Genomic DNA, 23,668 nt, shown 5'->3' with positions numbered 1-23,668 from the left:
ATATTCATAACGTATAGACAAAAACCCGTAGAAAGAATATATTGAAAGAAAAAAAAAAACGGGGAATGGAAGAATTGGAAAAAACATGGAAGTGGCATTCTTTGTCGAAACTTAAAAATGGCTATAGCTTTGAAATAGGATCAAATAGGACACGCGTTTATTAAAGTTGCATATGTAAAAGCTGGATTAGCAGCCCAAAGTAATAGAAACAATGAAAGGACTCTAATCCTCTCTCTCTTTCGTCTTAATCGTGGTCCTGGACACGACACGCGCGTGCGTGCATGTATACCGTATCCAAAGTAGGTCCACCGCGAGAAAACCGAGAGAGAGAGAGAGAGAGAGAGAGATAAAGAGAGGGGGTTGAGAGAGTAAGTACCAAGAGGAAAGAGAGAGAGAGAGAGAGAGAGAGAGAGAGAAAAAAAAAGAGTATTTGCCGTCCCATCGCGGTACTCTTGACCAATCCCGATCGAGATACTCAGCGGCAGCAGTACCGCGAACTGCGTGAAGGCGGAACGCAAAGATCCAAGAACGTGTGCGCGCATATCTCTCCTTTGCGCGCGTACTTATTATTCAGTTTGCAAATACCGCACGAGGGGAAGGAAAAATGATCTCGCCGAGGAGGGCCCCTTGGTCTTTCTCCTCTCTCTTTCGAGAGAGTGTGCTCCAGAGAGAGAGAGAGAGAGAGAGAGAAAGAGAGAGAGAACGTATGGCCGGCCCCATAAGAGAAGCCGGGAGGAGGAGCCAGAAGGCAGCAGCCTTAGAGATATCGGCCCGTTAATTTGTTAGAAACGCCACTGGCACACACCGCTCGATTGCTGCTTGCTCGCTGACTGCGTATGCATGTTGCGTGGCTGTCTTCTTACCTTTTTTCGTAGCACATGCGTAAAGACGACATTTTTTTTCAAGTCGAAATACCACGACCAAAAGTTATTCATTTTTAGCAAAAAATACTAGTATCGTTTATTTCAAAACAAACTTGTCCAAATTGCAACCCAAGTCTATAGTTTTCAATTGTAATCCTCCTTTCTATATCTAATCCTTTCATATTTAATCTATATTAATGCATGTATGTATATATCGATGTTTCTCTTTTGCAACGTATGCACATAAGAGAGTACGATCGAACGACCGTACACGTTCGGCTGTGCCACCAACCGCGGTGGATATCGGCTCTGTCCTTGCAGTATTCTGCACATGTGTATGAAAATACAAAGTAAGTGCACGTAAATTGGCAACTCCTGCATTGTCTAAAAGGACAAGAATATCGTTCAAATTTAGGATTTGCGTCCCAATTTTTCGAATAACTAAGAAGCAACAAAGTTGAAATGATTGGATTGTAATGAACATTAATTTGATCAAAGTCAATGAAAAAGAAGAAAATACAAATATTTAATTGCGATGATGGGCTAGGTTTCCTCAAGTGGCACTCTCTCTCTCTCTCTCTCTCTCTCTCTCTCGTGTTAGGAAGTTCCTGACGCGGTTTGTTCACGCTAATCGTCGTTCTTGGAGGAGCAATAGTTCAAAAGGTGGTACGCGCCTATTCGGGTCAGTACGTGCGAGCGAGACGAAATGCAACAATAAACGGAAGAAGAAGGACATTGAAAGAACCGTAGACCGAGAAAACATCACGCTTCGCTGGTCATCCTTCACCTGTGCGCTTTATATCTACAAACTTTCAAAGTCCCTACAGTTTCATCATTTACGCTAATAATACTCACGATTATAAATATTAATAGATAAGACAATTTTCAATGTTGTCAAAAAGTAATTGTCAAATTTCTCTTTGACAAGACAATTGATAAACGGGTAGCTATTTATCCTATCACAAATTTCTGTTCTCTATACATATATCAGTGTATAACTACTATATCGATTAAACCTGTATAATACATTTTGACGAAGAAATTTTTATAGCTGTTTTATATAGATTTTACACTTTAAATTCATCCCTTTGCAAGTCAAATTGCAAGGCAAAAGGATGAATTTGACTTGCAGAAGGGTGAATTTGACTTGCAAAAGAGTCAATTTGACTTGCTAAATGGCGAATTTTAAGTGAAAAACCTATATAAAGATATCAAATTTGCTTAAAAAAAAGCGCGTTTGAACTTGGAATACTCTTTTAAACGAAAACATTGGAAAATTTAGACGAATCTGACGCAAACGCAATTCAAACTGATTATTTCTATGTCCTAAGCCCTTTTATATCTGTTCGTGTAGAATCTTTGAAATATTCAATTTCTTTACGCTCAGTTTTACATTCACTATTCCGTGTCATGCATTACGTTGGAGGGGTGCACACGTGCACAAACGTCTACATATAGAAACGCCGCGTATGCATAGACAGATAAATGCGCGAAAAAATGCATCGTTTGTCTGCCGTAAGAGATCTCATTACATTTCATGATTTTCGATTGCATATTTCGATTGTATTTTTCTCGGCTTAATTGTTACATACCTGGTTAGAAAAAATTTGGTAAGATTTGAACGTTCTGGTAGTTGATCGTCATCACTTTTCTTCAGGTATATTTCTCATAACGAGTCGCTCTGGACGTTAACGAAGCGTTAAAGCGAAGCAACCGTGTTGTATATAATTTATTCTTTATTGAGATACATATAAAGTATATTTACATACCGTACATTATATATTTTCGTATTTATCGTAGGCAAGACGTAAAATGGATCTTAACGAAATGGGCTACGAGAATCGCTACCGTATACGCTACGGGTTCTTACGTATATACGAATTACTATTACAGAAATTCTCTAAAGATTGTGTTCGATGGCGTTTGTAGATCCCCATAAGTATGGAGGGTAATCGTCAAGCAGTTGTTCGTTTCAACGTGTACATTGTACAAACGTGTTGTTGTAAGTAACGTTCAAAGCTTTTTTTTCACGTGCTTGCGATGACACCCACATGGATTTCGATGCAACTCGTTTAGCGTTCCTACTATACGTATGTATAGACGCATGCACGCACGCATGCACACGCTGCTATATGTATTTGCGCGCGTATATACATACTTTTCGTACAAAGCTTAGACCACCAATCTATATGGACATTCACCTTTCTCCTCGTGTGCTAATCAATCTGCTTCCTACGCTCTCAATTATGTAACTTGGTATTACGAATCTATAGAAAATTTCAAATGCGCGATCATTCGTTTAATATTTTATTTCTAAATGAACAATTTCTCTCTAATGTGAGTAAGACATAATTATAAAGATGACATATCATTAATTTTCTTTTATAATGCAATTATCCTTGTCTATATGGTATTACTACAGTGTTGGTCTGACAAAAAACGAAGGCCAGACTCGTTTACATTATTTATGTTGGCTACGACGGTATGTAGATATATAGTATAATAGTTAATATAAAAATTGTACAAAGAGAGAAGGAGGAAGGGAGGAAGAAATTGGAAAAGAGGAAAAGAAAGAAGAAAACCATGAAGAATCGAAAGAGAAGGGAGAGAGAGGGAGAGAGAGAGAGAGAGAGAGAGAGAGAGAGAGAGAGAGAGAGGGAGAGAGAAGGGCGCCGGACGAGAAACGATTCGACTCCGTTCGACTTTACTCGGCGGCTACCAAGACGATTCGAGTTGACTCGAGTCGACTGTACACACAAGTTACCTTCGCTCACCTGAGAGTGACTACGGTAAAGGAGTGCGCCGGTAGTGGGAGGGTAAAGCCAACGCTGGCTCTCGACATCAGGAGGAAACTTCAGTATGCATTCGAGTCGTGCACCAACGAGCCCGCGAGTCCACGTACTTTCTTATTCATTTTTCATTTCCTTTTTATATTTGGATATTTGTTTTTATTTCCTTTTCGAGATTTAACAAGTTGTGTCTCATCGACAGAACCGACAAAATTAATCGAAAACTAATTTAACTTTCAAGTGTTAACAACAATATTTCTTGTGGATCAAAGAATCTCATTGAAATAAAGAAGAAACAAGAAGACAACTATAGTTATATATACTGTTACGTTTCAATTAATAGAAACATTAGTTTTTTAATGGAATGAAGAATGCAATCATGAGTTGTTAACGTCGCCGACGTCGTTTGACATTTCTTAAGAGAATTGTGGAAAGCGTACCATTCTCTCTTTGTCTTATAATCGAACACACAGATATTTTTATATTATTATTATTTGTTTCTTCAACAAAAATGAAAGATAATATTCGACAACGAATTTGTTGAGTACTTTTTAGTTTAGCAAGGCGAAGAGTAAGAGAGAGTGAGAGAGAGAGAGAGAGAGAGAGAGAGAGAGAGAGTGTGTGTGAGAGAGAGAGAGAGAGGAAGGGAAAGAGGGAGGGAGGGAGGAAGGGAGAGAGAAACTAAAGACACCGAGAACATCAAGTTTCAAACAACATAGTGTCGGCGTGCTATTCAGCTAATGTCGGTTTGTCTGGCTATCTTATTGGTGACACAAGTTTGCTCTAAGAGTTGTGATGAAACGAGGAATTTGAAATACGCGCGGGAGAATCTAGCGATCGATCGCCTTTTTTTTGCAGTGTCAAAATGACCAAAGGTAAGAGGACTTATCATTTGTTTTCCTTCGAGACGCGGAATATACGACATTTTTGGATAAATCTCGAATAAAATCTTTCGTATCGAATTTCATAAAACGCATACTACCAATAATGAACTTTAGTCTTGCCAGCTCGGTTAACCTCGATCCATGCATCTTCATTATTTCAATATTTTTTTTATTGCGATTTTATTTTTACTTCTAGGCAAACAATTTGATTCCAATTGAAACTTTTCTTATTAGCTGCTTGTATTATTGATTGTGAATCTTATAAGAGCTTTATCAATTGCCGTCGGCCAATAGTTATTAGCTCCTATTTTAAATAAGAGTTTCATCCGACAACTCGACAATTGACAACCCGTTTCTTTCAATCTTTGTTTTCTTTTTTTCCTGAAGTAATTTGTACCCTATTGATTGGAAATTGAATAAAAGTTCGTTTGAAATCTGAGAAAGGATAGATAATCTTCATTTTGTGTTCAATATTTTCGGATAAATAAAAAAGAAAAAGGTTATTATTGTAAGTGTAAACAATTTTTGGAACAAAGCATTTTTAACGAGCAAATATTATTTTTATTCATGCGCGACGTTAAACTGTTGAATAAAATTCAAGCAAATATTCAATTACAACATATTCTATTCATTTTACTACAATATTTGCAACAATGACACCAATTTCATGAATAATTCATGAAGAATTCTTAAGAAAATGTAGGCTATTTATTGAAAATGGAACACATTGATTAAAGTAAAAGTGTAAGCATAAATGAAAAAATATATTCCTTATAGAAATTCGCGCGACAGAGATAATCAATAATAAACTATTCAATTTCCTAATAATGTATACAATTCAAAAGAAACGTGTTTATATAAATACAAAATGTCTTCTTTCTCTTTCGATTACCGAATTATCGAATACTTGATCGAAACACATTCATCACACAGAGGAGATTTGAATCGAGCATTCTCATGAACGGTTGCTACGTTTACGATGTCAAAACGTAATCTAGAAGACAAAAGCGATACCAGATGAATGTTCATCTTTGAAGACGATTCCTCGTTTACTTAAATCGATATTAGATTAATAATTCGTGTTGCTCCAGACGATAAACTGGACTTTGTTCCATTTTGTTGTCGAGTCATCGACGCCTTTGCTTTAACTACTTTGAATATTTTTTCATAAAAACAGAGAAGTATTAGCGAGTTAATCATTTATTGTTAATATATAATGATTGATTAGAATTTTTAATGAATTCCTTAGTTCTTTTAATACAAAATATTGTAGCTTAAATGAATCTATTCGAATTCGAAAATATTTTGGATAAAACAAAGTTGTCAGCTAATTTACTATCAATTATTAATAATATTTTGTAGCGATTTTCTAGCGATCTTGACGTTACTAATGGCGATGATTTCTCTAGAAAACACGTAGGGAGAGAGAGATCGCAATAGGTCATGAATTTTTTGCTAAACGATTCGTCGAGGTTCGCGAGTCGACACGCGCCGATCCTACGAAATGGTCTATCCGTCTATCTATCTTTCTCATTCTCTATCTCCGTTTACATTTTCAACAGGACGGATCGATCGTGGTATGAAATCGGTAATGAGCTGTAAATTCATGGGGCTAGGAGCTTGTGTGCACGGTCGTCGTCTAGCTTGAGCCAGAGAACTCGTCGAATAGCCACTAACATAATAAGATAGAAGCAAAATCAGAGGAAGCGAAGGATAACAAGCTAATACTATTCTTTCTTTCTCTTCCTATATCTTGTTCTTTTAATCTTCTCCCTCTCTCTCTCTCTCTCTCTCTCTCTCTCTCTCTCTCTCTCTCTCTTTCTCTGAAACTTATTTATTGAATTATTTCTCTGTTTTTTTTTTTCTATTATTCCATCTCTTATACAAAGAGACATACATAGGACGTAAGTTGCTTTCCACTTTACTTGGAACCACGACATGCGCGTGTGGGCGAGTACTGGCAAGAGGATACTTGAAAGGAAGAGAGAGAAAGAGGGAAATGGTAGGCGGGAAAGGATATTTTTCGAAAATCCATCGCTTCGGTGGAAGCTTTGGTGGAAGGTTCGTTAACGTCGCTTCTACGGACTCGCTCTCGATCGTACCAAAGATTTCTTTTAACGATTCCTTCCTGATAACAAGATACGTTGCTTTTGTCTCAGAAAGAGGAGAGCCAATTGTTGCAATTTTATTGGAATATCATATTTAATCCTTCGTCAACTTTCCAATGAGAATCCATTCATTTTGTCTATTAAAATTCTTAACAAATAATAAGGATTTAATCAAGATTGTAAGTACTAATCACGTCGAAAAGTACGAACAGAATTCTTCCTGGTTCTTTAAGATAATTAATAGTAGGATCGTATAAAAAAACGAGAGAGAGAAAGACGAAAAAAAATATCAAAGCAATAATTGAAATAATTTGTTGTTTTTCGCGATAACATTAACACTTATGTGGATAGACGAGGCTCTTTGTCGCGTAGCTTAGCATCGACATTCCACACTTTCATTGTACACTTTCATTGTACACTTTCATGCCACACCGCCGCCATCCTTGTAACGACACGCGCCAACCGATGCAACAAATATCGCCTATCGATCTGGCATTATGATTATTATTGCGTTATGTCTTATCGACGATTGAGACCTCCGTTAACGATCGCGAGCTTGAATTCCTTCCAAATGTTTCCAGTTAAATAATACTAACATTTTTCCGTTATAAGATTGAATTAAGACAGACGAGTAATCAACGATTCACTTTTACAATTATCCAAGCACCTAGATTTTAATTAAATATAAGGCTTATAGAATTGTCATCAAATTGAACAAAATCAAAAATAAATCCGGATGAGTCGTCACGTTTACTTAATCTGTGTGTGTGTGTGTGGACGACGATTATAATATTATTAAAAATTTCGTTTAGTCGACCTCGATTCGAACGTTAAATGAATCATTTGAAAGCGTGCCACGATAACTTCTCCGGTGTAAGTCGAGCGTGATTCCGCTTAACAAAGGGTGGGCCTAATCGTTCGTGCTTGCTAAACCAAAATCTTTTCTCCAAGTATTTTTTCTTATTAATGCTATTAACGAAAAAAAGAAAAGATTTTTTAGCATGTGTGTGTGTGTGTGTGTTTGTCAATGTTTGTATTATATAATAAGTTAATTTTGTTGGGTGTTTTTGCGCCCCCGCAGCCGCCGGGGGCGCAAAGAAGAAAAACGTGGACGAAAACGTCATTGAAAATTATTCAAGTCACGTTCGCGCTATATATAGATCCGCCATCAACGTCCGGCATACTCGGGCTCCAACAGCATTCTCCCTCTCGCTACTTCATCCTCCTATTTCTCTCTATCGAGATCGAAGATCTCATTTAGTTAGAAAGAAAATTGTTATCGCGGCACGAGCCGTCGTCGCTCGCTATGACGCAACCCTGACGTTTTGTGTTTTCCCGCGTTCCACGAATAGCGACACCTGCTTGGAAATAATGACCGTTCGATCTAACAGGATGCAACATTCTTTTTCTCTCCTCATCATTATTTATTTTCACAATAAATTGCTCTCAGTCCATTCTCAAACTCATCCAGAAAGAAGAAGAATTTTTTCGACATTTTTTATTTATTTCGACACATTTCAATTACCCTATCCCATAGGATTTGCAATGATCAATGTTTACTTTGAAAATACTAATATATATATATATATATATATATATATATAGGAGCTAAACTAATATAATTATTAAATATTAAAGTTTTTCTTTTTTCGATATTTTGTACAGTTCGAGGACTACCAATGTAATCGTCATTCAAAGAAGAAATTCGATCTAAATAAACAAGAAAGAAGATCGGTGTATCGACAAATAGTCGAATGAAAACAGTGTCGCGAGTGTTATTTTAACATTACAATTAAAATAAGGAAAAACAGAATAAGAAGAGTAAAAGGAGTAAAAGAGAAAGAAGGGGTGGGCGGGGCAACGAGAAGGAAGATTAAAAAAGGGAAGAAAGTGGAAGTGAGTTAAGTAAGTAATGTGAAATGGATGATAAGCCAAGAACAATCAAAACAGTTCTAATATATGGATGCCCATGGGTGGAATTTGGCCGAAATGTGCCAACGCTACCATCACGGTATATCAACGGCTCAAAGTTCTTCGCCAGCTAGGGATCCTTCGGCTGCCATTGTGCAGCCATTGTCGACCCCCTCGCATATCGAGCAGGTTAACAACCCATCTTATTCTCATTACACGTAAGTATTTATTATTTTACATATTTTTCCTTACAGAACGCATCACGAGTTTCTACACGACGAGATTATAGAAGGCTCTGGTGTCTCTTGTGGCGTGCGTGTGTGCGTATCTGCGTGTCTGCGTACCTGCGTGTACGTGTATGTACCTATTAACTAACCCTAAGAATAATAGAAAATATACTTGTGTGTTTCAAAATAATTATTAATTAATCAAAGGGGAAATGTGTATATTATAGTTTAAAAACATTGAGTATATGTTCGGTGCACCGTCCTCCTCGAAATCCACCGTTAGACTGACACGTTGTCCTCTGTTAAAGTTCTTTTATTCAATGTTGTTTATATGAATTTTCTTTTTAGGAAATAATTCCTATTTATTACCAATTGTTGGAGATACTAATTCGTATTTATTTATTGAAGAAACCAAAAGTAATACTCTATATTGTATTATGTGAAATAAGGTGAAAAGAAAAAATATGTTGGAATAAGTATGGTTCGTTACAAAGCGACAGAAATAAAAGAATAGAAGGGACAAACCCCCCACCCCCTAGTGTATATATAAATGAATTGATTATTTTCCTCGCACATTCTTTTTTTCTCTTTGGAATTTTGGTCGAGAAATGAAAAGCCACGCGTGGCTGCCACCACGCTGTTGAAAATGAAAGAAAGGATGGATTGGGTAGATAGCGACGGAGAGGGAGAGGGAGAGGGAGAGGGAGAGGGTGATGGTGAGGGTCTGGGAGAGAGAGAGGGAGAGGGAAAGAGAAAGACGGTCTTATCGCCTCCCGCGAGGAACGCATCGAAATTGTATTGTGTATATTAATAACGATACGGCGAATTAGGGATAAGTATACGATTCCTTAGGTTCGGGCAACGTTTATCCTGTTATTAGCTCGGCGATTAGGGTAAGATGAACCCCGGGCAAATTGCGGAGGCGTAGACATCGCGGTGTTTGCTTAACGTAATCGCCAATCGCTATCCTTCTCGAGTAAGAAGGCACGAGTGGTATACGCGAATAAGGAGATTATAATATGCGTTGCTCTCTCGCTTATTCCTGTAACCCTTTTATATCTTATCCCTTTTTTCTTCTTTTTTCCTTTTCTTCTTGGAATACCTTCCCTCTCTAGTTTTTACTTATATTTTCTATTATTTATTTCTTATTTTGCTCCCTGTATTTTCCTTTCTCTCTCTTTCTCATTTCAACCTATTTCTATTCGAACTCAAATTCAATGTTGTTTCGTTTGTTATTACCTGTGTCAGACGAAGACGATAAAAGTTTCGTTCGTAAAAAAAAAGAGAAAGAAAATAAAGAGGGATGAGAGAGAGAGAGAGAGAGGGATAAAAGAGATGACACCTCTTGCAAGCAAGTGCGAGGAAGCGAGAAAATGACGTGTGGGACGCGCTTTTATGCTTTATGTCCTATGATTTATGCTACTCTCGTATGCTCCAATGTTCCGTGTATTTCTTCGTGCGTTGATAGCGCGGGTCTCTTTGACTCTCGTGTCTTCTCTCTCTCTCTCTCTCTCTCTCTCTCTCTCTCTCTCTCTCTCTCTATCTCTCTCTCTCTCTCTCTCTCTCTATCTCTCTCTCTCTCTCTCTCTCTTTCCCTATCTCTGATTCACTCACTTTACGTCTTTATCGTCTCTTCTCTTGTTGCATACTTTTTTCTATTATATTTTTAATTTCCTATCCACAGAATCTTTTTGATGACGTTTCTTCTAGCTACTGTTGTGTTTATGATTTTATGATTAATTAGCTTTTCCTTTCTTGCATTTCTCAAATGTTCTTTTTTATCTAATCTCGAGATATAGAGTTTCTCTATCGTAATTTAAGGAATAATTTATGATTTAAGGATCCCTTCGAAAACTATAAAAACGACAATAAAATAAACGCGAACAATGAATGCTCACTCGATAAAAATGATTATTTTGATGAAGTAAGTACTCGGTTGACCCTCCCTTACATCTTAGAATATTTTGGAGAAAATTGATTATTTCACAAATTAGCCAAATATATAGGTATTCAATAGAAAAAAAAATTTGTATATATTTTATATTATATATAAAAGACTTTTGTCTCGATATTTCTTGGATTTCCCCTTTCGTGACAGATCGTGGTAATTTGTCCTTGATAACAATGCAAAAATTCGATCTTTGAATAATTTTGCATTTTCTTTCTTTTTTTCTCTTCCTTTTGTTTATTAATAATTTTTGTTGCTTACAATTAGACGGATCGAAATAGTTGTACTACTCATGGTAAATAGGCCTGTCGTTAGGCGACTCTAACGTTTATTACGTTATTCAAGGATATATCTATAATTATGTAAAATCAAATAGATAGAAGATATAGTGATTGGTCTGTTGAGACGTATGACATGTAATTTCTAAACACGAATCTATTCGTCGTCGCGCATCTTACGTTATAGCGAAGACTTTGACACGCCAAAGTATTTTAGAGAGCCATTAATATTAATATACGTACGTGTGTGCGATTGATTTATAACGAGTAAAGTTTATTGTTGAAAATTCATCTTATTTGATCGTATATATTTGATGAATGTACATTTTCATTGATCAAGAAAAAAGATGGAAATATTATTATTAATAAATATAGACAAATGTTAAATGTATGGACGCGTGTGTGTGATTTACAATAGCGTGGAAAGATCGTGCGGACGAAAATCATGTTCATTAAAATCGTTCCATGTGGTTCCATTCAATGATTCTTGTCCGTCGCATGGATCGCGGAGTCTTCGTCACGATATTTAAGTCTTACACGCAGCTTACGTACATACTATATGTATAGCATATACACATGTGCATATGCATTTACATATGTAAGTATGTATGTATAATAAATATCTAACAATAAGTACATCAGATTCGTCGAAGGATGAACACGTTTTTCCACGCGAGTCATTTCTTCTGGGAAAATCTTTCGATCGAAAAAAAAGAAGAAGAAGAAGGAGAAGAAGAAGATTACTATAGTATTTTCCGTCATAATATTTTCCGTCATAATATTTTCCGATAGGATATACATTTGTAATATTTTCATATTTAAAATTAGCTGTTATTACGGAAACATACAAATCCAAACGAGTTTGGTCTCCTCGAGTCCTTTCTTCAGCCATTTTGGCTCGCATGTAATTCACATGTTCAATGAAAAAAGAATTCCAAAAAAATATAAAATAAAAAACAAATTCATCGACGTCCTATTAAGTTTCTTGGCTATGATTTGGTTTAGCGACTCGATGAACGATGACTGTTGGTGGGAGAGAGGGTTATTTTGTTTTATTGTTAGATTAACGGTTTCATTCCAGTTCATAACTCATGCATGGATATACATTGTATACGACACCGATCACGCGAGCCAAGCATTTAGTACAAATTAATATTGTAACAAGTTAGTATAATAAATAAAAGTTTCATTGAGTCGTTCATTTGAATAACATAATTTGTTTGTCGCGAAGCTATTATAATAAGAATAAAAATAGAAATAATACATTTCACGAAGGAAGATTTCTGATGATTTGGGATGATACGTGTAAAGTTCTAACTATTACTACTTATGACCTTCATACTTATATATTTCCCGATAGCGACGCTCACGAACGTTGTAAAATGTGAAAATCATTATGATGCGATGATTAACTTCTACCAGCTAGATCGTGCTAGGAATGTTTATTTCAATACGATAGATCAAGTTTCATTATTATTTTATTACATTCAATTTCATTGCATTGAATTATTTAACTTATTTCAGCTTTATGATTATTTTTTGGTATTATTTCATTTGAATTGTATATTGTGGAGAAAATAATAGAGAAGAAGTTGTTTCAATCCTATTGCTTGTTCACAATATGGGATTGAAGAACTACTTTACTGCTAGTGTGTATTTTTGTAGATTTTTATATAGGAATTTAAATACTAGGACTTGTTTTACATATAGTCTTAACAAATGTTTAACTTAAAGTTCTCATTTATTCTCTCCCTCTCCATCTACTTATCTATATCTCTTGATCTCATTCTCTCTTATGCGAGCACTGACGCGTATCGTCAAACGCAAGAAACGTTCGATCTTTCTCGGACGAGCGCAGGAAGTCGTACGTAATGGTTCTACGGGTTGAGGTCAGAGGATGAGAGAGGTGTATATAAGCTGTACATAAGCTGTACATAAGCTGTATATAAGGTATATATAAGGAGTATACCATACGATACGATACCTATATATATATATCTATATATACGCCATGAACGTTCAGCAACGTCCGTTCCACAGCTTAAGTCCGTAAAGGTTTCGGGGATGCGCTTTCTTCGTTCTCAAATCTGAAACGCGCCGGAGCGTTAGTAGTGCAGAGGTGAGCGCCTGAGGTCGTCACTTCCGGTTACCAAGTGAACCGCATTGGTCATTCGATTTAAAAGTTTAATCAGAAGACTATACAATTTCTTTTCCTTTTCCTTTTCCTTTTTCTTGTTCTTTTTCTTCTTATTTTATTCGCTTGTTTTTCCTTTGCTGCATTCCTCTTTGCTCTCTCGTCGTCTCTCTTCGCTTATGTATATCCATCATATAGGTATATTGTTTTATTTGAAATATATATACGCGAAGAAAGTTTTATAAGAAAGATAAAAGGCAAACAAAGGCAACGTTCGACAAAGTGGACGACACACTTGTTCCTTCGAGAAAATTATTCCTCTCAGTCGCGAGCCTTTAAAAAGAGGCAGAGAAAGCTTCTTTCGAACGGCGGAGGCCTGATAGCTGACGCAGTCTTAGCGCATTTTATTCAAATAATCGCGAACGATCGAACACACCCTTGTGCATTGCTCGACGTCGAAACAGCATGAAGGTGTACACACATGTTTGTACGTACGTATGCATATACGTATGCATATACGTATGCGTATCTAACAATGTACCTTTTCACGAACACGTGGATAACCGATCAAGTATAACTCGTGCGTGGCGCCGTGTGCCAACGGTACGTGGCAGATACGCGACAAACAGAGAGAGCTAACCATTTTCATCAATTTGTATTTATTTATTAGTTTTATATAAATATAGAAATGTCAGACACGAATGAAAATTCTGTTCATAATTTGATATTACGCACACGTACGTAGGCACGTGCAAATCAGGAGGCGAAGAGACAGAGAGGAAGATACATAACGGAAAGAAAGATCCAATCGATCTAACGGATCACCGTTGAATGCGAATAACACGAATTCGTCAAACGAATTTCCGTCCTTCGTCCGAGGGACGCCTTCGTACGCGGAACAAACGATTGAAATTTTAGAAAGGCATTCTACTATCGTTGCCAGTTAAATAAGATACGTGCCAAATACGATAATGATGTCAAATACAATGAGCCATTTGCATGCTCCTAATAAATGAATTCAATCGGTTGCTGCATCGTAGCGCAATGATCGTCGTCGATTCGTACGCCGAGAATCGTTCGTTCAACCTTCATTTCTTAATGCTCAAATGCTCAATTTTTGCTTTCAATTATATATTTTTCAAGGGATTCAAACAAATTTATATGTGTATTTAATAGTATTTCTTCTTGATTCGAGATGAAAAAATATTAATAGAGAAGATTACTAAGGATAACGAGCTCGTCGACAAGACTCCTCGTATATGTATAGGTAAGTGTATACATGTACATAAAGATAGATAGATGGATGGATAGATGGATGGATAGATAGATGGATAGATAGATAGATAGATGGATAAATGAAGAATGAGAAAAACGTATCCTGCGTCGAGTTGGCCAACAGGATTCCCCGGGATTCGCTCTCGGCGCAGCTGTGCCACCACCCACGCTTATGATAGATACGCCACTGCCTTCAGCATTGTTTCTTTAATGATTCATGTGGGGTGATTGCACCGAAGGAGAGAGGGGGAGAGGGGGAGAGGTAGAGAGGGAAAGAGAGAGAGAGAGAGAGAGAGAGAGAGAGAGAGAGAGAGAGAGGACGAAAGCTTAAAGGAAGCAGTTTCCAACTGGAAATGCAATGAGCCTCGCTCGTATCGAAAATATTAATATGACGCCATTGAAAGTAGGATGGGGGCATTCTAAGGCTAGGGCAGAGGAGAAGGTATCAAGATTCCAAGCAGCCGGTGCCGTCTTCAAAGTCCTTTACCGTTTCTGAAAGACGAGTCCTTTGCGTTTAGCCTTGTTCGAGAACAATGAAAAAGGTTATTAAACGGTTAATTGGAATTTCTTTATAATTTTTGCATTTCCTTCATTTCATTCTTCCCTATGCGCGCACACACACACACACATATATATCTGTTGTCGCGTATCTAATATGAATATTATCTTGCTAAAATTTCCTTCTAAAAAACTCGCCAAAATCCCCGAGAAAAAGTGTAAAAAGTTGCTAGCATTTATTTTAAATCGTTGAACACCTTCGTGTTTGTTTCCTACTAACACCCCGAGATCGATAAAAGAGAGACAAGATTTCCTACATAAGAAAGAGAATGGATGTCGAGCGGGATGGAAGATAGCAAAAAGCGGTGTAATAGCTGGCGACTTTATTGAATGAAAATGCCAGAACGTTTTTGTGCGTCCAGATCAACATCTCGCGGTCCGAATGAAACAATGGCCATTACGTGGAATGTGTTTACGCGTGTGTACACATACGTACACGCGTATAGGATACATTTATACTTTACTTCTGTGAAAGAAAATAGAAATCAATTTAATTGTCTATAGTCTATATGTAGATACTGGAGGGTGTTTCATTGAACTTGAATATTCGAAATATAATATCTTTTGTATTACAATTTGTGCCGTTAGAACTTATAAAAATACGAGCAAATCTAATTTAATTAGATGTTAGATGTCCTTTAAAGATATCACAATGAAAAGGAAGAAGAACGAGTTGTGCAAGAAAAACATTCGATCGATTAGTATTACGAGTAGGAAGAAGATCATGGAAGTAATCAACTTCCTCATCTCTCTCTTTCTTTTTTTTGAAGAAGGATAAAAAAAAACACGAGAACGAGAACGAGAGAGAAAAAGAAAAGGAAAAAGAAAAAGAAAAGGAAAAAATCCCGTGGGTTTCGAGATCGGCGACCGTCGATTGATCTGTCAAGCCTGTTAGTAAAAGAGTTGATCGACATGAATGAACCATTCAAGGGCACTACATGGAATTCCCACGATTGTCTTTTAGAACCTAATAGCAATGTGCTTGGATCAGACACACGAAGAAAAAAAGTAGAAAATGCATTGACACATATGCGTAGATGCATATGTACCTCTATATATAAATATCTCTTGTATTACTTATTAGTTATAAACATTTGATTGATGACCGATCGCTCTTTAATCTTTTTATCGTAAGGATTAGTATAGGATAGTATGCGTCCATAGTGTTTAAGCGTGTTCATCATGTATGCGTATTAGTGAAAAGATGGCAAGGAAATATTATAGTTTCCAATTGAATTGTCGCGAAGGTGTCCACCATCGGTTCCATAAGATAGTAGATAAGCAAACGATCAGGAATAGTTTTTCCTTTGTCGAGCAAGCAAAGTCGTTGATTGACTGCATGGAATATACATATTATATATACATATATACATATGCACATATTCATTGACTTACATTATTCCTCGAGACTCTGAATCTTACAATTGGATAAAATGTTGTAGCAAAAGGAAAAAGCTTCGGTTGGTTCATAGATGAATAGATAGAGGGGCGATGATCGGTAATAATTTGAAAAGATATAGTACGTGATAGAGGAAACCTCGAAGAAAGGTTTTTCTTTCTTTCTAACACGTGGGATAATGGCAAAATTGAAATATAACGTTCTCGATTTACAGGATGCTGGATAATTATGACAGGGGTGAGGTGACACCACCGCCGGTTAGCAGTTATGGCGGCTCCCCGGGACTCTTGGCACTTCATTCTTCGCTTTATGCTACACCCACGCCTAGAACCTACGACATCGACTCCAATATCGATACAAACGATGCATCCATGCCAATCGATACCCAAATCATCTCGGTATGTTACTACAATCTACTATTTCTCTTCTTACTTTTCAAATTACACTTAACGTCACTTATACATTACACTTTATACATTACACTTATACATTACGATAATATTTTCTCAACGAAATATTTATATTTTTCTTATTTCGGTCTACTGGCTAGGACCAAATTTACTATGTAACTTAATAAATCAATTGTAATTATTTGAAAAAATCATTAAAATGATATTTGCATCTTTTGATTTTAAGCCGCACGTAGTTTGAAACTACAAACTACAAACTACTTCTAGCTTTGCACTCTAATCATATCTCGAAAATCTTTCGAAAAGGAGATAGTCATTTTGAAAATGATCTAAGAATTTGCCCGCCACTCGGTAATAGAATAAATAGCGTTGGGGGGCTCAAATTTGTCTTATGTATAGTTTCATTTGGACGATTATTGTTTCTGCTTTTTGGAATAATTCAATTGTTTGTTAGTTTAGTTTACTTTCGGGATCTGTTCTGTTCTCTTCTATTTTGTCTCGTTTCGTTGTTCTTCTCTTACACATTACTGATCAATTAATATCGATATTTATAGATCCCAGGAATGTTAAGCGGGCCAGGTCAACAGCGTTTGGAAGATATGTCCTGGTTAGCATCAGGACCATCCTTGGACTACCAGCAAGGCATTTCACCGATTCCCACAGGAGTGAAGATGTGCCATCCTGGCAGTACCGCGCAACGTAGCCTGAAGGAACAACGGATACGTCGTCCGATGAACGCCTTCATGGTCTGGGCAAAGGTCGAGCGCAAGAAATTGGCCGACGAGAATCCTGATCTCCACAACGCCGATCTAAGCAAGATGCTTGGTAAGTCAGCACACTCGATCGTTTATCTAATAAATCTTACAGATCAATCGATTACCCGCTTTATCGGGATCTTCAATGAAAATTATCTATATATGTACGACTATTTTTATTTTATTCTTTATTCATTTTTCCACTTTTTTTTCTTATCCTTTGTATTATTCCTCTCCCTGTTATCCTGTTATAATGATTTTTCGCGATTTGAGGTTTCCGATCATCGTCTCGATTGCAAAATGACAATTTTTCCAATGAATCTTGCATAAATGCTCGAAAAAGATTGAACTCACGGTTACCGATTAACTCTAATTTATTTTATATTATTTATATTATTATGCATTTTCCCAATGTTTATTCATTATCAACTACACTATATATAATATATATATAAGTAATTATACGCTGACTTTTTCAATGTGCAGTCGGGAAAGGAGATAATAGAAATAAGTGAAATCAACGGAGGCCATTCCTCGATTATGTGTCGTCTCTCCTCGAGAAAATCACAAGCCAGAAGAAAATATTTTTTTCTTTTGACACACACACACGAGTGAGAAGATTGCTGGGAATGAGAAAGTCGGAAAACCTTTCCTACGCACTACGCGCGACCGAATTGTATTTTTTTTTTTTCAAGGGATTCGCACAAGAATGGACGCGCTTGTTTCAATTAATATTTATTTTATAACGATTGTGTAAAATCCATTTCTCGTTGCAGGAAATTGAACAAAAAGTTGTTGCCAGTAATTAGCTAATATATAATACGTTAAACTATAATTAGTTTAAAATTACATTCTCTTGTGTTAGTTAGTACGCTCGTGTGCATAATTGAGCGAGAGAACGCGCATCTGCAAGCGTGTAAGGAAACAAAGTGTTAGCGCGTGCGTTTAAAATGGGCGCGGGTTATATACGCGATCGAGAGAGTTTACAATTTTGTGCAGGAGGGCCGCCTTCTCGTTCGAATGCCAATAACGCCTTGTTTGGCAATTGTCGATAATTCAAGGTGTACGCGCGCGCGCGTCTACAGCGTGGCACGTACTTTTTAAAGGGGTCTCTACAAAATCCAACTCTTTGTTTTCGAAATTATTTTTCATTTTTATCGTTTACACACCTCTAGAGATAACGTTAGTAAAACCGTATTAGTTTATATTCGATCGCGTCGCCAAGGGGTTTATCGATCGAACATTAAGCGATTGCCGCGATGTTATTGCCATGACGCGCGGCCATCGTCATTATTATGCGCGCCGTGATCGACGTCGGCTCCCCCACCCCTCCCCCACACCCCACAGCAAGCCTTTTTTCCAGACGTCCTTACATATTCATGCGCGTGCTATGTGTCTGTCTCTCGATGGTCCCTAATCTTGCATAAGAGGGATAGATGGTCGAGAGGGAGAGAGAAAGGGAAAGGGAACATTCTTCACAAGAGACGACATATGCCTCCCCCCCTCTCCCCCCGACTCCTTAAGGCTGTTTTCTTCTCTTCTTTTTCTATTCTTACCAAGATAAGAATATGATGAATAAAAAGAGAGGACCGATGCACGCGCGCTTACGTACGTTACGTTTCGCGTCGACGATGTCCGTGTGTGGGCCTCGTATCCGGCAACGCGCGTGCCTGCGCATCTTTATTGGTTTTCTTTCTTTATTGGTTTTCTCTCTTTCCTCCCCATCCTGTTCATCATCCTTTTCGTCTCACCGCTTTGGGCCCGTATATCAACATTGGAAATTGACGCGTTCACGCTTACCACCATCCACATCCACATGATATTTTCATTATAGTAAAGCACATACGTATACATACATATATATATATATATATATATATATATATATATATATATATATAATATGTATACTTATATAAACAAGAAGAAATGTAATTTTGGAAATGAACCTAAAGTGTTTGGAAGGAAAGAAACGGAAGAAAATAAATGAAATGGAAAAGAAAAATAGTCGCTTCGAAGGTGGACGGACGGGTGGACGGACGGGTAGACGGACGGGTGGGTGGACGGACGGGCGGGCGTTTCGGTCGGTCGGTCGCTCGTTGAACGCGCCATAAAGCAAGGAAATGTGCATAATGCAAAAAATGTGCTCGCATCTACGAGCAGTCGTTCGAACGCTCGTGACGCGTTTAAATCCTCTCCTTCAACGTGTTACGTGCACCAACCCCACCTCATTCTTCCTTCTGCACCATCACTAGTAGGAGTAGGAATAGTAGTAGCCTTCCTTCTTCCCTCGTTTTCTCGGTAATTAGTTACGGTCCTGAAATCCTCATAGCCTGCCTATTGCGTCCTATCCAAGTGACAAAGAGAGAGAGAGAGAGAGAGAGAGAGAGAGATCGAAAACAAGAACATCATACATACATGCTACCGAAAAGCCAAAAGAATAACAAAGAGAGACAAAAGATACGTAGCAAAAGAAAGAAAATATGTACAGGGCTCTCGTTTCTACGCGTATATATATATATATATACATATATGTACGGCACTGTCGCAAGACCACCTACGACAAATGTCGCAGACTGCAAATAATACTGAGCCCCACGTTGTACCACCAACGACAGGAAAGATAGAGGCCTCTGACTGCCAGCTTCGTATCGTTGTTTAGTGCCTCTGATTACTACTTCCTTTTTTTTTGTACGACAGTTTGTGGTGGGGTAGTTTTGCTTCTTTATTTCTTTCGTTTGTGACTCTCTTACATAGAACTCCTAAGAAAGTTAAGGTAGAGTTAAGGTAGAGTTAAGGTAGAAAGAGAGAGAGAGAGAGAGAGAGAGAGGAAGAAATATATATATAGAGGTACCTTCCGAATGCGTACGATTCGCCAATGGGATGATAGAGCCCCCTAAACGACCGATCCCTGAACCTCAGTATCTCACTATAATGGTGTACCGTGGAAGGCCCTACAGATAACGTCTCGGCTACGTGGAAAGATTTAATGTATACCAAGGCTCCGTAAGAACGTTCACAATAAAGATTGGGAGTTATTGGTAATGGTGGACCTCTGTAGACTCGTTTATTCCATTCTTATATACGTCAATTATTGCATCATCATTTTCATAGATGGGTCTTTTGTCGATTAGTATTCGTTGCTCGATGCAGTCATATTTTGAAGATATTTAAGCGTTTTTAAATAAAACGCGCGCGCGGGTAATTATATTTATCGTAATTTTTCAATATATAAAATACGGACTACGATTTCATTAAAAGTGAAAGAAAGAATTTTTTACAATTTTGTACATTTATTTAAGAAATATATAAAATGAGATTGCTCTCGTTAGGTCGTGATGTTGCTTGAATTGCAACTGCTTGAATTGCAACTGCTTGAATTGCAACTAATTGTATTGCCAACTATAATCCAGATCCTTAATTAATCCCTAAAATGATTCCTAATTAAAATATGAGAATATTTCGAGCGTACAATATATCGGAAAAACGAAAATATAAAATAATAGAGTTGTAAAGAAAATAAGAGTAAATAAAAAACAATCGTCTAGTAAGTACGAGCAACGAACTAAATTAGTATACACATTGGAAGTGCGTAAGTGAACTCAAGTCGAGCAAGGTTTGAACTCGGCGAAAGGAAAGTCTTATATTTTCATCGTTCATCTATAGATATACATGCATATCTACATACGTACAATAATGCATATGCATATAATATATCTATATATTCTTCTCTCGATACATACTGTGTTCTCATCCACCTTGCTGTTCTTCTGTCTCTACCTCCCCTCCCCACCCCTCCCCCACCCCTTTCTCTCTCTCTCTCTCTCTCTGTTCTGTGCTTATTATGTCTATCCGTCTATCTCTTTCTTTCTATCTTATTCGTTTACTCCCTTTCTTTCTCTTCGTCTTTCTCATCGTCTCTATCGACCGGCTAGCGAACAATAGCACACCTCGACTACACGGTGGATGAACTTCTGAGGCTGGAATCGGCTCTGCCCACTCTGTGAATTTCGTTTCCGTAAAAATGGCCGTAAGAGAAAAGAGGTCGGCCAGATCTAAAAGGCAACCTACATCCTGTATAGCCGTGGCAAACTATAGGTCTTCGATAGTACATCGCTTAATCTTGATAATATGCACCAGATTTAGAAAGTTCTTGGAGAGAATTTTCTTTACTTTGCTTGGTCCCCAGAGGGAGGATTTGCTATATTCTTTTGTTTATCTTTTATTTTTCTCTTTTTCTTTTTTTCAAATTATTTTCTTCGTTTTCATTATTATGATGATAATAATGGGGGCACGATCTCGGTGGGAAATAAAATAATAGTATTTTTGCTTTTGATTCTTTTTAATGCGTTTAATATTATTATGTAAGTATATAGAATGTAGTAGAATGTATATAGAATTTGGGTTTGGTGATTGTCAGTAGCAGAGATAGTTTTGTTTTCTTAATTGTCGCTTGCTTAACTAATCAAATCTACTAGCTATGATGACAAAACATTGAAATATGATCGTATAGATATGTCTGATTTAGGTTGCGGCGAATAAGTTTTAATTATGACTATGTATGTTTTAATTATATTTAACGTAGCGTTTTTTCACACTTTTTTTTTTCTTTATTACATAAAAGTGTTTAATTGCGTGTCACATCTAAAAATTATATTTCGAAAGACTCTGTACATGTAAGTATTTACATATAAGTTTATAACGTTATATATGATATATGAAATATTTTCATCTATAAGTAATTGATTAAAATAAAAGTTTTCTTTCTGCGCACAGATAAATATCCCGAAAAAATGATTGAGAAGTATTTTTATTTTCTATACACCCTATATACGTATCCAACGAGTGCTTCGAATAATATCGTATTACGAGAGCGAAGAAGAACCTGTAACACGAACGACGATAATTCGTATCGATCGTTGCACTTAGCGATGCACAATGCAGGTAGGTATGTATGATATATATATCGAGAAGGACATCTCAAAGAAGGCTTCAATCTACGTCGATCGAATAGAAATGAACGTCCGAGCGTGATTATATACGTCTACGATCATTTAGATCATATTATTCGATGAACGTGATTTCGTTCTATATTTCGCATATGACATAAACACGTTTAAATATTGTGACATATGTATTAGCAAATATATTGACATAAGTGTTTGTATAATAATTCGTATATGCATATTGTGTATCGACGTACGACATTAAGCCAATATTATGTATGTATATATGATATGTATGTATATATGATATGTATGTATATATGATATGTATGTATATATATACAAATATATGTATTACAAAAGGTTGACTCTTACTTTTTGGAGACGTCTCTCTCTCTCTCTCTCTCTCTCTCTCTCTCTCTCTCTCTCTCTCTCTCTCTCTCTCCTCCCTTTTCCCCCTAGCATCGCAGCACGATTAATCGAAATCAAGATCAGTTTCTCGTACGATGATCACGAAACTCATTTGTTCTTTCTATATCGTCCGCGTTGCAGGACTTATGCCTCTGTTGCAAAATCTACTCTTCCTCCAATCCTCTACTTCCACTTCTACCCATAAAAATGGTTTTACTTGTAAATTTACAGTTTATGTATTTAGAATTATACATAAATAATCCAAATAAATAATGAATAAAAAGACTGAAGATTTAAATAAATATAGAAAAAAAAGTCTTGGTTTGTTTACAACTGTAAGAAAGAGTCTGCTCGGAATTCGATAAGACCGACAAAGTGTAGTAGAGCAGCTCGGTGCGGTCAGCACACATAACGAGTCCACCGCCGACGGAATAAGTAAGAGGAAGTCACAATTTCTCCCGTACTTACTTACCTGTAGATGCTCTTAAGCGAAGCAACATAACGAACCATAAGAGACAAGATCGGACCCCAATAATTGCGCATACATACAAGATGAGCCTAGGGTGTTCTTAGTGGGCCTTTTACTGATCCAAATAAGTCTCTTTTTACAAGTATATATAATTCTCTTATTTTCAGTACATGTAAACAAATATCTACTCCAATCATTAACTATTGTATAATAATAAATATATATATTGTTAAACAAGAAAAAAATTGTAGTTAGATTTATTTTAATCAATCATTTTGATTGGTTTTGATAGTTCACATGTTC

The 23,668-nt window shown here is 36.9% G+C and overlaps 1 protein-coding gene across 1 annotated transcript in view; it reads left to right on the top strand.

Moving 5' to 3' along the window:
• The first annotated feature begins 3,656 nt into the window (after positions 1-3,656).
• LOC106791110 (putative transcription factor SOX-15) overlaps positions 3,657-23,668 on the top strand; it is a 27,939-nt gene continuing 7,927 nt past the window's right edge. The window contains exons 1-4 of the mRNA XM_014756505.1: positions 3,657-4,527; positions 8,310-8,773; positions 16,589-16,772; positions 17,339-17,609. Of these exons, the coding sequence (XP_014611991.1) occupies positions 8,604-8,773; positions 16,589-16,772; positions 17,339-17,609 (625 nt within the window). The 5' untranslated portion in view covers positions 3,657-4,527; positions 8,310-8,603. The remainder of the gene's footprint in view (positions 4,528-8,309; positions 8,774-16,588; positions 16,773-17,338; positions 17,610-23,668) is intronic.

This window comes from Polistes canadensis, unplaced genomic scaffold (genome assembly GCF_001313835.1).
Source record: "Polistes canadensis isolate GaletaPanama2010 unplaced genomic scaffold, ASM131383v1 scaffold_285, whole genome shotgun sequence".
Classification (NCBI taxonomy): domain Eukaryota; kingdom Metazoa; phylum Arthropoda; class Insecta; order Hymenoptera; family Vespidae; genus Polistes; species Polistes canadensis.
Note: the sequence above shows the minus strand (reverse complement) of the source record. Positions and strands in the feature narration are given on the sequence as shown.